Source organism: Penaeus monodon, chromosome 4, assembly GCF_015228065.2.
Source record: "Penaeus monodon isolate SGIC_2016 chromosome 4, NSTDA_Pmon_1, whole genome shotgun sequence".
In the NCBI taxonomy this organism is placed as follows: Eukaryota; Metazoa; Arthropoda; class Malacostraca; order Decapoda; family Penaeidae; genus Penaeus; species Penaeus monodon.
In genome coordinates this window covers 15,134,869-15,149,191 of record NC_051389.1, presented here as the reverse complement: position 1 = coordinate 15,149,191, position 14,323 = coordinate 15,134,869, and the positions used below count along the sequence as shown (strand labels likewise).

The window sequence follows — 14,323 nt, the reverse complement described above, 5'->3', positions numbered from 1 at the left end:
GGACCTGGAAAAGCGTTCTCTGCAGGGGAGGGAGGAGAGAGGGAGGGTAGAAGAGGAGGGAGTGAGAGTAGGAGGAGAGGGAGGGAGAAGTAGGAGGTGGATAGTGGGAAGAAGAGATAGAGGGGATGAACGAGGGTAGGAGGTGGAGGGAGGGGTTAGAGAAAGAGTAAGGCAGAAAGGTAGGAAGTGGAGGGAGGGAGGGAAGAAGGAATAGGGGAGAGAGTGAGGGGTAGGACGAAGGAGGGAGAGAGGGAGGGAAGGGAGGGAGAGAGGGAGGGAAGGAAGGAAGGATATAAGTAAGGGAAAGGAGATAATACAAAGAGGAGATGTGTGTGTATGAGCGAGATTTAGGAGGGGGATGCAGGTATGTAGAAGGTATATAATAGTTTATGTATTAAAATATTGCTTCTTGAAGTTATTTTTGATAGAACGATTCAGGTGCATATATATATGTATGTATATACATATGTAGGTATGAATAGACTTACACACACACACTCACACACAAACACACATATATATATAAACACACACACACTCGCATATACATATATATACATATATATACATACATTATATATATATATATATATATATATATAATATATATATATATATATATATAATGTATAACAAACATACTTATGGAAAGAGGATTTCACGAAAAAAGTAAAATATTTATATTTTTTTTATTTGCAGACAGTTAACAAAAGTATCAGTAGAAACAGTTGTAACATTTTTTTTTTTCAATTCAGAATACAGTAATGCAAGATAAGAAGGGGATCCAGGTTCATGAGTGAGTAAAGACAAAGGAAAACCACTCAATGCATTCTGAGGACACAAAGTGGCTTGGGATCGCCTAAACCTTTCTCGGGAACAAACACAAAGGACTCTTGAGTTCCAAGCACAGCTCGTCGCTCAAGTAGAAGAAGTTCTCGTAGTTGAGGGCGGCGCAGTGGCCTTCGGCGGGAGTGTGGGGCGCCTGCTGGTAGTGGTAGCAGGTCCCCTCGTTGGCCACGCGCGTTGAGTTGTGATTGAGTGAGTAAGTGCGAGGCTCGCAGTCGCTGGTAGACCTGGAGGAAGGGGGGGAGGGAGGAGAGTGGGAGATATTATACAGTGTGATGGTCTTTCTCTAATGCTTTTGGTCACGACCCTGAAGGGCGATTTGCATTACTTTTATACGCTGTATATATGCACTCTATATCTATTTTACAAGACGGGAGAAAGACTGCGTGTTCTGCCAAAGGCAAGATGGCTCCAATGTTCCTTGAAGGAGTGATGAGAAGCAACTTTGGAATGAGGTGAGAGGCTCGCATCTTAAATTCATTCAGTGTTTTACTTTGACCTTATACGAAAGTTAGAGAAAAGCAGGCAGCGAATAAGTTCTGATTGCAAAGAGTACAGAGAAGAAGTAAAGGAGCTAGACCCAGGTGATTAGGATTTCCACAGGAACCCCCTGAGGACGCGAAGGAGTGGCAGTGTTTTACCTGAGGGTCCAGAAGGGGGTGCCCATTTCCATGGGGGCGCCATCGATCCATGTCCAGCCCGCTGTCTCGTTCTTTAAATTTCCTCCCACCCAGAAATCTGATACAATATCTGCAAAATAATATTAATGAAAATAATAATGACAAAATCCATCCACCCGATCTTTGAGCGAAATATTATGCCGACCATCTTTGCTTGTAAACAAGTGACATATTGTCACCCGCTGTTTGATGAAATACTGAGAACTAGCAAATGTGAGTCATTGTCACGTGTAGTAACTAATCCAGAAAAGGAGTTTCCAATCCAAGCCAAATGAAGTAAGGATGAAGCACATTGCCAACATATTCGATCCATCGGAAGGTCAACGCGAACACTCACGGTGCTCGCGGAGGTGGTGGACGAGCTCGTGGAACTTCTCTGCGCCGTCATGGAGGGTGAGAAGGTCGCCGCCAATTGCCTTGCAGAAGGAACGAGCTTCTCCCCAGCTGACCTGCGAGGAGACTCACGGTTGGAAAAGAACGCAAGGGCCACTCGTGAAAATGGTAGGAGGATGTACGCAAGCATTGCAATATATGTGTAGATAAAGGAAGGATAAAGAGATTGACGGGGAAGTTGGAGAAGGCAGGGGAGGGAGAATAGAAACGGAGAGTGAGAGAGAGGAAGAGGGAGAGACGAAAGAGAGAAGAGGAGAGAAGAGATAGATAGAGATAGAGATAGATAGATAGAGAGAGGGGGGTCACACCCTAACCGTTAATTAACACATAAGGAGTACAATTAACGCACCTTTCCAAAGAAGAAGATGGACAGGCACCGATCGCCCACACGGGTGTAGAACTGAGGGCAGTCGGGGTGGCTGATGGTAGCGTTGATCTTTTCAAGGAATTCTTCTCCCAAATCCTCGACCTCTTCCACGCTTGAGTGTCTCACTAGGAAGGGGGAGGAAGGGAGCAATGATAGAGAAGAAAGAAAAAAACAGAGAAATTATTTATCAGATTTACTAAAGAAGACTAGCAAATAGCAAACAGGGGGTTCCAAGGCCTTTTTTTCACCGACTTCTTTTGCACTCACCAGCAGAAATGCTGTATTAGAGCTACTGAAGATGACTAGCAAACAAGGGCATCGAAGGCGAAAATTTCACATAATCTTTATCTGCATTTTTTTCACCGACTTCTTTTGTACTCACCAGCAGATTCTTCTGACGGCAGGACGATCTCTTCAAGAGGTCGAAGTTTTTCTTCCCTCAACATCTGTGGCACGAGAAAGTGTTACGTAATGTGTAAAGATGGCCAAACACATGGTCACACGCATATGCATATACACAAATGCACACAAACATGTTAGAGATCTCCAAAGCGACTCCATTTCATCATCCTGGTAACCACTAAGAGCCTTGTGAAGGATCCTTACCTGGCACAGACGCATGTCCAGGTCCCCCTCACACGGCGGGTCGGAGAGCTCGCAGTAGCGGCTGATGGTGACGCAGTTGGTGTCTCCCATCCTGCGACACCTGACGGAGCCTCGCTCGCAGTACTCATTGCGCCAAGCCTGCAGTGGGTGTTGGTAGGGAAAGGTTAATGTCGGCAGGAAAAGATTAGTGTTGAGAAGGAGAGGTCACATGTACTCTACAAGAGTCTACGGTGTCATTGTTATGTTGTGATATTTCTTTTGATTACACAAAAACTTTTTCAAACAGTAGTTCTCAAAGGTAAATCAGATGAAGGCAAACTAGACAAGTAAGTGAGTATCCCGTAATCGTTCTAGCAGCTATTGCTCTAAACTTACTTTTGCCTTAATAAACTCGACAGCGATTCGTATTTGAGTTTGAGGTTCCCATAGAGCTGGACTTGTAGTTTAGTTCCCCTTCCCCTAGAGTGCCACAAAGAGACTCAACACCCACCCCGCAGATGGCGCTCTCCTCGTCGGAATAGTCGCCGCAGTCGTTGTCTCCGTCGCAGATGTAGCGGATCCTCGTGCAGCGATCGCTGGTTCCGCAGTGGATCTGCTCGCTCTCGGGACACGTGGCCGCGACTGAAGGCAGACATCTCTTTGACATGAATCATGACAATAATGACTCCTGGCACTTCATGAGATTTTTAAAACAGTTTTAGGCCATGGATAATCTCCTTTGTTTCCACAAGAGAGAGAGAAAGAACAGAAAAAAGTGGAGGGAAGAAGAGAAAAGAGAGGCTGGAGATAAATAAAAAGGAGGGATAACAATAGCAATAGGGAGAGACAGAAATAAAGTGAGAGAAAGTGAGAGAGAAAAAGGTAGATAAATAGCTATAAATAGAGGGAGATAAAGAGAAAGAGAGTGAGAGCGAGCGAAAGAAGGATAGATTGAGAAAGCGAGAGAAAGAGATAGAGAGAGGATAAAGGGAGAAAGAAATAGAGAGCGAGAGAGAGAGAGGAATAGAATGAGAGGGAGGAAAAGTGAGTAAAAGAGAGAGGGATAGAATGAGAAAGAGAGAGAAAGATAGATAAACAGAGAGAAAAAGAAAGAGAAGTGAGAGAGAGAAAGGTAGATAAATAGCTATAAATAGAGGGAGATAAAGAGAAAGAGAGTGAGAGCGAGCGAAAGAAGTATTGATTGAGAAAGCGAGAGAAAGAGAGAGAGGAGAAAAAGAGGAAAATGGAAGAGAGAAGGGCGGTAAGAGAGAGAGAAAGAGCGAGCGAGAGAGAGAGACAGAGACAGAGAGATAGAAAAGGATAGAATGAGAAAGAAAAAAGTGAGTAAAAGAGAAAGAGAGGGATAGAATGGGAAAGACAGAGAGTGAGAGAAAGATAAATAAAGAGGGGGAATCGAGTGAGAAAGAGAAAGGCAGAGAGAGAAAGAGAGAAAGAGAGTGGAAGGCTTGGACAAACGACCAGAGAAGAGACACAGCGAGACAACACCAGTGGAGGGTAACTAAAAAGACGATGAATACAGAACATGGAGATGAAAGAATTAGGGAGACATCGCCAACAAATATGGAAGGAAAAATAAATCGAAAAAGGAGAAAGGCGTTTTGGCTGAAGCGTGACCTTTGGAGACTGACCTTGGGAAATGCAGAGGAGAGCTGCTAACAGGACCTTGAGGACCATCATGTTGTCTCCTTAACCTTGTTTAAGAATATATGTTAATAACAATACATATTTTAAAAGAATGGAAGCACAGATTATAAGAAAAACAAGAAAGGGGCACATATACAAATTGAAATATCGCACGTGTCACTAACCAATAAAAATGAATAGAAATGAAATAAATAAAACCCTCCTATAGCAAAAGTTGCCATAAAAATTGCAAACAATTCAGGTAAACAAATAGAAATGTTGAATGTTGGCGTTCAGCAACAGATTTTTACATAAACCACCCACTAAATACCAAGTCCGCTTTATAAAAATCGGATTATAGGAGAGCAAATGTATCAGTACTTACCACACAAAGATTGGAAAGAGTGATTTCGCGCTCGCACAGTTCTGTATTTATAGCATGGTAACTCCGCCCCCTCGCGTGACCTCAGCCAATGAAAAGTCATATTCTAGCCAAATCGTAAACACCTAATCGAGGAGGCGTATGTATTTTCTGTTTGTGTGTTTTGCTTTTTTTCTCTCTGTTTCTCTGTCTGTCTATCTGTCTGTGTGTCTGTATCTCTCTCTATTTCTCTGCCTGTTAGTCTCTCTCTCTTTATCTCTGTTTCTCTGCCTGTTAGTCTCTCTCTCTCTCTCTAAGTGTGTGTGTGTGTGTGTGTATGTATGTGTTTGTGTTTCTGTCTGTTTGTCTGTATCTCACTTTCTCTGCCTCTCTGTCTTTCTATCTCTCTCTCTCTATATATATATATGTGTGTGTGTACAAAATCACTCTTCCGTGTTGATACAATGGAACAAAAACCCACAATACAATAAATCTAGTTTTTGTATTGTAAGTTTTTCTTCCATGTGTGTGTGTGTGTATCTGTGTGTGTGTGAGCCTGTGTGTGGGTGTTTGAGAGTTTATATACACATACACAGATATTTACACATTTGCACATAAGTATAAGTAAATAGATATACTGTATATATACATACATATACTCATATATATATGTACACACACACACGTATATATATATATATATATATATATATATATATATATAATATATATATATATATATCTATATATATATATATATATATAAGTCACACACACACATACACACACACACATATATATATGTGTGTGTGTGTATTAAATTCAAATTCAAAACACTCTATTCCATTTATTGCAATGTCTATTCTGTTTATATATATATGATGTTTCCATTATGTAATAAGCTGTTATATACATAGATATTATACAATGCTTGTTTAACAAGATTAAACATAACATTAATATCGTAAGTGACTGAAATATCGTGTTTGGCTTGATGTTTAAACGCTTGATGTCACTGATATTTCGATAGATGTTCTTTTCACTTTTGTTTTAAATGTCTTTTGGTTGGAGACATTTCTAACATATTCTGGTGGTTGGTTCCAGGTCACCAGTCCTTTGATTTGCAAATTTCTTGCTCCGGTTTCTGTATTGGGTCTTTTGATATATAAGGGGTTATTTTGACTTGTATGGACACCTGTTTTGTTACCTGTATAGGTAATAGCCAGTTTGGGTAATTTCCTTGTATATTTTTTTTTGATTAGAATACATGTGTTATAGTTGTATTTCTGTTGTACTTTTAGCCATTTTAGTTTGTGTATATGTGATGTTATGTGGTGATATTTCTTTAGATTTCCTAGGGAACATGTGTTGTGTTTCATGGTAAGGGTGCCATGCCAGTATAAACAATTGGCAATGACGGGACTGAAAAGTTTATAATAGGGGATAATCATTAAGTGTTAATTTGAATTGTAGTTTTTATATATACTTTGACTATTTAAACAAATGTAAAACTAGCAAAATAACAGAATTTCTTTTTTTCTGCTTGATATTGATACAATGTTTAAAAGAAAGAGTGGGGACAACTAGTATTTTGATTCATTAATATATTTTAATGATTAACAATTCGGTCTTTGACTTGGAATACTTTACTGAACAGTATAAGGTATAAGGCCGACACACACACATTATATATAATGTATAACAAGCGTACATGCTTATGAAAACACGAAAAAAGTAAAAATGTTGTTTTAAATTTTAATTGCAGACAGTTAACAATGTATCAGTAGATACAGTTGTAACAAAATGTTTTTTTTTCTGTTGAGAATACAGTTATCACTGCAGTCAACAAGAAGGGGATCCAGGTTTATGAGTGCGTAAAGACAAAGGAAAACCACTCAATGCATTCTGAGGACACAAAGTGGCTTGGGATCGCCTAAACCTTCCTCGGGAACAAACACAAAGACTCTTGAGTTCCAGGCACAGCTCGTCGCTCAAGTAGAAGTTCTCGAAGTTGAGGGCGGCGCAGTGGTCTTCGGCGGGAGTGTGGGGCGCCTGCTGGTAGTGGTAGCAGGTCCCGTCGTTGGCCACGCGCGTTGAGTTGTGATTGAGTGAGTAAGTGCGAGGCTCGCAGTCGCTGGTAGACCTGGAGGAACGGGGGGAGGAGAGGGACATATTATCCAGTGTGATGGTCTTTCTGTAATGCTTTTGGTTACGACCCTGAAGGGCAATTTGCATTACTTTTATGCTGTGTTCTTACTTTTTAGTAGTGGAAGTGAGGGAATCGGTGGTGAGCATTAGAGGGGAGACATAATTTTAGTCACTTTCCATTTAGCTTTATCCAATAACCTGCGCTGTATATATGCAATAAGGTGAGAAAAAAAGATAACGAAACAGCGATATACACAAACCAAATTACTGGCTTGTTCTTGGAGCCTAGCACCATACCAAAGGCAGGAACCTGATCTCTCAGGTCACCAAGGAAGATTCTGCAAAGAGAAAAACATCAGGTCCTCCTTTTGTTTCCCCTGAAAACTCCACTAAACATAGTAAACATTGTTCATAACCTTTCATATTGCAATAGTTTATTAATTGAGGCATAACCCATGATATGCAAACGTAAAACTTATAAATGATTACCTATACGAGATGCAGCTGCTTTACAAAGCGACTGAGTGGTTAGTTACTTTCCTGTCAGAAAAAAAGTTGGGAACGGGTCGCAACTCTCATGCTTAGATAGTCTGTGGGCCTCTGGCTCCTTGATGGCATCGCCTTTGTCACCCCAAAGTTACTTGGTGAGTTCCAGGGTGCTCCTTGTAAGGGTCCTGATCCACAGTCTCATCACATACATCACGCACCATGCTGCAAAAGACTCTGCAACATTCAGCTCTAAGGTCCCCCTGTTGATAAGTGTTCTCTCTGCAGCCTTCTACACCTCTTTGCATAAAAACATACGCAGTGACAGCGGCCATGTCTAGTCAAGCTGTTTCCTCTGCAGGCTGAGGGAGAAGAGAGGGAGGGGTAGGAAGAGGAGGGAGTGAGGAGTAGGAGGAGAAGGAGGGAAGAGTAGGAGGAGGTGGAGGGAGGGGTTAGAGAAAGAGTAAGGCAGGAAGGTAGGAAGTGGAGGGAGGGAGGGAAGAAGGAATAGGGGAGAGAGTGAGGGGTAGGACGAAGGAGGGAGAGGGGAGGGAAAGGGAGGGAGAGAGGGAGGAGGAAGGAAGGATAAAAGGGAAAGGGGAAGGAGATAATACAAAGGGAGATGTGTGTGTATGAGCGAGATTTAGGAGGGGAATGCAGGTATGTAGAAGGTAGGTAACAGTTTCTGTATTAAAATATTGCTTCTTGAAGTTATTTTGATAGAACGATTCAAGTGAATATATAATATGTATGTATTACATATGTATGTATGAATAGACGTACACCCACACCTCACACACAAAACAATAATAATATATAAACACACACACACTCGCATATACATATATATACAATTTTATATACATACATATATATTTAAAATATATATATATATATATATATTATATTTTATATATAATATACATAATATAATGTATAAAAAGCAAAACTTATGGAAAGAGGATTTCACAAAAAAAATAAAAAATTTTTTATTTTTTTATTTGCAGACAGTTAACAAAGTATCAGTAGAAAAAGTTGTAAAATTTTTTTTTCAATCAGAATACAGTAATGCAAATAAGTAGGGGATCCAGGGTTTATGAGTGAGTAAAGACAAAGGAAAAGCACTCAATGCATTCTGAGGACACAAAGTGGCTTTGGGGTCGCCTAAACCCTTTCCCCGGGGAAAAACACAAAGGACTCTTAGTTCCAAGCACAGCTCGTCGCTCAAGTAGAAGAAGTTCTCGTAGTTGAGGGCGGCGCAGTGGCCTTCGGCGGGAGTGTGGGGCGCCTGCTGGTAGTGGTAGCAGGTCCCCTCGTTGGCCACGCGCGTTGAGTTGTGATTGAGTGAGTAAGTGCGAGGCTCGCAGTCACTGGTAGACCTGGAGGAGGGGGGGGGACAGGAAAGTGGGAGATATTATACAGTGTGATGGTGTAGTGTGATGGTGTGATGTGAGCGTTAGAGGGGAGACATAATTTTAGTCACTTTCCATTTAGCTTTATGCAATAACCTGCGCTGTATATATGCACTCTATATCTATTTTACAAGACGGGAGAAAGATCGCGTGCTCTGCCAAAGGCAAGATGGCTCCAACGTTCTTTGCAGGAGAGGAGAGAAGCAACTTTGGAATGAGGTGAGAGACTCGCATCTTAAATTCATTCAGTGTTTTACTTTGACCTTATACGAAAGTTAGAGAAAAGCAGGCAGCGAATAAATAAGTTCTGATTGCAAAGAGTACAGAGAAGAAGTAAAGGAGCTAGACCCAGGTGATTAGGATTTCCACAGGACCCCCTGAGGACGCGAAGGAGTGGCAGTGTTTTACCTGAGGGTCCAGAAGGGGGTGCCCATTTCCATGGGGGCGCCATCGATCCATGTCCAGCCCGCTGTCTCGTTCTTCAAATTTCCTCCCACCCAGAAATCTGATACAATATCTGCAAAATAATATTAATAAAAATAATGACAAAATACATCCACCCGATATTTGAGCGAAATATTACGCCGACCATCTTTGCTTGTAAACAAGTGACATATTGTCACCCGCTGGTTGTTGAAATACTGAGAACTAGCAAATGTGAGTCATTGTCACGTGTAGTAACTAATCCAGAAAAGGAGTTTCCAATCCAAGCCTAATGAAGTAAGGATGAAGCACATTGCCAACATATCCGATCCATCGGAAGGTCAAGGCGGACACTCACGGTGCTCGCGGAGGTGGCGGACGAGCTCGTGGAACTTGTCTGCGCCGTCATGGAGGGTGAGAAGGTCGCCGCCAATCGCCTTGCAGAAGGAGCGAGCTTCTCCCCAGCTGACCTGCGAGGAGACTCACGGTTGGAAAAGAACGCAAGGGCCACTCGTGAAAATGGTAGGAGGATGTACGGATGTATTGCAATATCTGTGTAGATAAAGGAAGGATAAAGAGATTGACGGGGAAGTTGGAGAAGGCAGGGGAGGGAGAATAGAAACGGAGAGTGAGAGAGAGGGAGAGGGAGAGACGAAAGAGAGAAGAGATAGATAGAGATAGAGATAGATAGATAGAGAGAGGGGGGTCATACCCTAACCGTTAATTAACACACAAGGAGTACAATTAACGCACCTTTCCAAAGAAGAAGATGGACAGGCACCGATCGCCCACACGGGTGTAGAACTGAGGGCAGTCGGGGTGGCTGATGGTAGCGTTGATCTTTTCAAGGAATTCTTCTCCCAAATCCTCGACCTCTTCCACGCTTGAGTGTCTCACTAGGAAGGGGGAGGAAGGGAGCAATGATAGAGAAGAAAGGAAAAAACAGAGAAATTATTTATCAGATCTACTAAAGAAGACTAGCAAATAGCAAACAGGGGGTTCCAAGGCCTTTTTTCACCGACTTCTTTTGCACTCACCAGCAGAAATGCTGTATTAGAGCTACTGAAGATGACTAGCAAACAAGGGCATCGAAGGCAAAATTTCACATAATCTTTATCTGCATTTTTTTCACCGACTTCTTTTGTACTCACCAACAGATTCTTCTGACGGCAGGACGATCTCTTCAAGAGGTCGAAGTTTTTCTTCCCTCAACATCTGTGGCACGAGAAAGTGTTACGTAATGTGTAAAGATGGCCAACCACATGGTCACACGCATATGCATATACACAAATGCACACAAACATGTTAGAGATCTCCAAAGCGACTCCATTTCATTATCCTTACCTGGCACAGACGCATGTCCAGGTCCCCCTCACACGGCGGGTCGGAGAGCTCGCAGTAGCGGCTGATGGTGACGCAGTTGGTGTCTCCCATCCTGCGACACCTGACGGAGCCTCGCTCGCAGTACTCATTGCGCCAAGCCTGCAGTGGGTGTTGGTAGGGAAAGGTTAATGTCGGCAGGAAAAGATTAGTGTTGAGAAGGAGAGGTCACATGTACTCTACGAGAGTCTACGGTGTCATTGTTATGTTGTGATATTTCTTTTGATTACACCAAAAGTTTTTCAAACAGTAGTTCTCAAAGGTAAATCAGATGAAGAAGGCAAACTAGACAAGTAAGTGAGTATCCCGTAATCGTTCTAGCAGCTATTGCTCTAAACTCACTTTTGCCTTAATAAACTTGACAGCGATTCTTATTTGAGTTTGAGGTTCCCATAGAGCTGGACTTGTAGTTTAGTTCCCCTTCCCCTAGAGTGCCACAAAGAGACTCAACACCCACCCCGCAGATGGCGCTCTCCTCGTCGGAATAGTCGCCGCAGTCGTTGTCTCCGTCGCAGATGTAGCGGATCCTCGTGCAGCGATCGCTGGTTCCGCAGTGGATCTGCTCGCTCTCGGGACACGTGGCCGCGACTGAAGGCAGACATCTCTTTGACATGAATCATGACACTAATGACTCCTGGCACTTCATGAGATTTTAAAACAGTTTTAGGCCATGGATAATCTCCTTTGTTTCCACAAGAGAGAGAGAAAGAACAGAAAAAAGTGGAGGGAGAGAAAGAGATATCAGAAAGAGAGGCTGGCAGATAAATAAAAAGGAGTGATAACGATAGCAATAGGGAGAGACAGAGACAGAGACAGAAAGTGAGAAAGAAAGGTAGATAAATAGTTATAAAAAGAGGGAGATAAAGAGAAAGAGTGAGAGCGAGCGAAAGAAGGATAGATTGAGAAATCGAGAGAAAGAGAGAGAGAGGGGGAATAGAGTGAGAAAGAGAAAGGCAGAGAGAGAAAGGAGTGGAAGGCTTGAACAACCGACCAGAGAAGAGACACAGCGAGACAACACCAGTGTAGGGTAACTAAAAAGACGATGAATACAGAACATGGAGAAGATGAAAGAATTAAGGAGACATCGCCAACAAATATGGAAGGAAAAATAAATCGATAAAGGAGAAAGGGCGTTTTGGCTGAAGCGTGACCTTTGGAGACTGACCTTGGGAAATGCAGAGGAGAGCTGCTAACAGGACCTTGAGGACCATCATGTTGTCTCCTTGACCTTGTTTAAGAATATATGTTGATAACAATACATATTTTAAAAGAATGGAAGCACAGATTATAAGAAAGACAAGAAAGGGGCACATATACAAATTGAAATATCGCACGTGTCACTAACCAATAAAAATGAATAGAAATAAAAATTGCAATGAATTCAGAATTCAGGTAAACAAATAGAAATGTTGAATGTTGGCGTTCAGCAACCGATTTTTACATAAACCACCCACTAAATACCAAGTCCGCTTTCTAAAAATCGGATTATAGGAGAGCAAATGTATCAGTACTTACCACACAAAGATTGGAAAGAGTGATTTCGCGCTCGCACAGTTCTGTATTTATAGCATGGTAACTCCGCCCCCTCGCGTGACCTCAGCCAATGAAAAGTCATATTCTAGCCAAATCGTAAACACCTAATCGAGGAGGCGTATGTATTTTCTGTTTGTGTGTTTTGCTTTTTTTCTCTCTGTTTCTCTGTCTGTCTATCTGTCTGTGTGTCTGTATCTCTCTCTATTTCTCTGCCTGTTAGTCTCTCTCTCTTTATCTCTGTTTCTCTGCCTGTTAGTCTCTCTCTCTCTCTCTAAGTGTGTGTGTGTGTGTGTGTGTGTGTGTGTGTGTTTTTGTTTCTGTCTGTTTATCTGTATCTCACTTTCTCTGCCTCTCTGTCTTTCTATCTCTCTATATATACATATATGTGTGTGTACAAAATCACTCTTCCGTGTTGATACAATGGAACAAAAACCCACAATACAATAAATCTAGTTTTTGTATTGTAAGTTTTTCTTCCATGTGTGTGTGTGTGTATCTGTGTGTGTGTGAGCCTGTGTGTGGGTGTTTGAGAGTTTATATACACATACACAGATATTTACACATTTGCACATATGTATAAGTAAATAGATATACTGTATATATACATACATATACTCATATATATATGTACACACACACACGTATATATATATATAATATATATATATATATATATATATATATATATATATATATATATATATATATATAAGTCACACACACACATGCACACACACACACATATATATATGTGTGTGTGTGTATTAAATTCAAATTCAAAACACTCTATTCCATTTATTGCAATGTCTATTCTGTTTATATATATATGATGTTTCCATTATGTAATAAGCTGTTATATACATAGATATTATACAATGCTTGTTTAACAAGATTAAACATAACATTAATATCGTAAGTGACTGAAATATCGTGTTTGGCTTGATGTTTAAATGCTTGATGTCACTGATATTTCGATAGATGTTCTTTTCACTTTTGTTTTAAATGTCTTTTGGTTGGAGACATTTCTAACATATTCTGGTGGTTGGTTCCAGGTCACCAGTCCTTTGATTTGCAAATTTCTTGCTCCGGTTTCTGTATTGGGTCTTTTGATATATAAGGGGTTATTTTGACTTGTATGGACACCTGTTTTGTTACCTGTATAGGTAATAGCCAGTTTGGGTAATTTCCTTGTATATTTTTTTTGGATTAGAATACATGTGTTATAGTTGTATTTCTGTTGTACTTTTAGCCATTTTAGTTTGTGTATATGTGATGTTATGTGGTGATATTTCTTTAGATTTCCTAGGGAACATGTGTTGTGTTTCATGGTAAGGGTGCCATGCCAGTATAAACAATTGGTGATGACGGGACTGAAAAGTTTATAATAGGGGATAATCATTGTGTTAATCTATATTGTAGTTTTTATATATACTTTGACTATTTAAACAAATGTAAAACTAGCAAAATAACAGAATTTCTTTTTTTTCTGCTTGATATTGATACAATGTTTAAAAGAAAGAGTGGGGGCAACTAGTATTTTGATTCATTAATATATTTTAATGATTAACAATTCGGTCTCTGACTTGGAATACTTTACTGAACAGTATAAGGTATAAGGCCGACACACACACATTATATATAATGTATAACAAGCGTACATGCTTATGAAAACAGGATTTCACGAAAAAAGTAAGAATGTTGTTGTAAATTTTAATTGCAGACAGTTAACAATGTATCAGTAGAAACAGTTGTAACAAAATGTTTTTTTTTCTGTTGAGAATACAGTTAGCACTGCAGTCAACAAGAAGGGGATCCAGGTTCATGAGTGAGTAAAGACAAAGGAAAAGCACTCAATGCATTCTGAGGACACAAAGTGGCTTGGGATCGCCTAAACCTTCCTCGGGAACAAGCACACAGACTCTTGAGTTCCAGGCACAGCTCGTCGCTCAAGTAGAAATTCTCGAAGTTGAGGGCGGCGCAGTGGTCTTCGGCGGGAGTGTGGGGCGCCTGCTGGTAGTGGTAGCAGGTCCCCTCGTTTGGCCCCCCTAACGGAAGCCGCCTTGCC

At 41.1% G+C, this 14,323-nt stretch overlaps 2 protein-coding genes across 2 annotated transcripts in view; one reads left to right on the top strand and one right to left on the bottom strand.

Annotated features, from left to right (window-relative positions):
* The window catches only part of LOC119570412, a 68,173-nt gene that overhangs the window by 50,149 nt on the left and 3,701 nt on the right, over positions 1-14,323 (top strand). The gene's annotated exons all lie outside the window — the stretch shown is intronic.
* LOC119570403 lies at positions 676-4,920 on the bottom strand. Its single transcript, XM_037918154.1, has 9 exons — positions 4,901-4,920; positions 4,521-4,583; positions 3,383-3,513; positions 2,893-3,030; positions 2,669-2,732; positions 2,269-2,411; positions 1,864-1,975; positions 1,488-1,596; positions 676-1,073 (listed from the first exon to the last, which is right to left on the bottom strand). The coding sequence occupies exons 2-9, from the start codon at positions 4,567-4,569 to the stop codon at positions 860-862; spliced, it is 960 nt and encodes a 319-aa protein (XP_037774082.1). The 5' UTR covers positions 4,570-4,583; positions 4,901-4,920; the 3' UTR covers positions 676-859.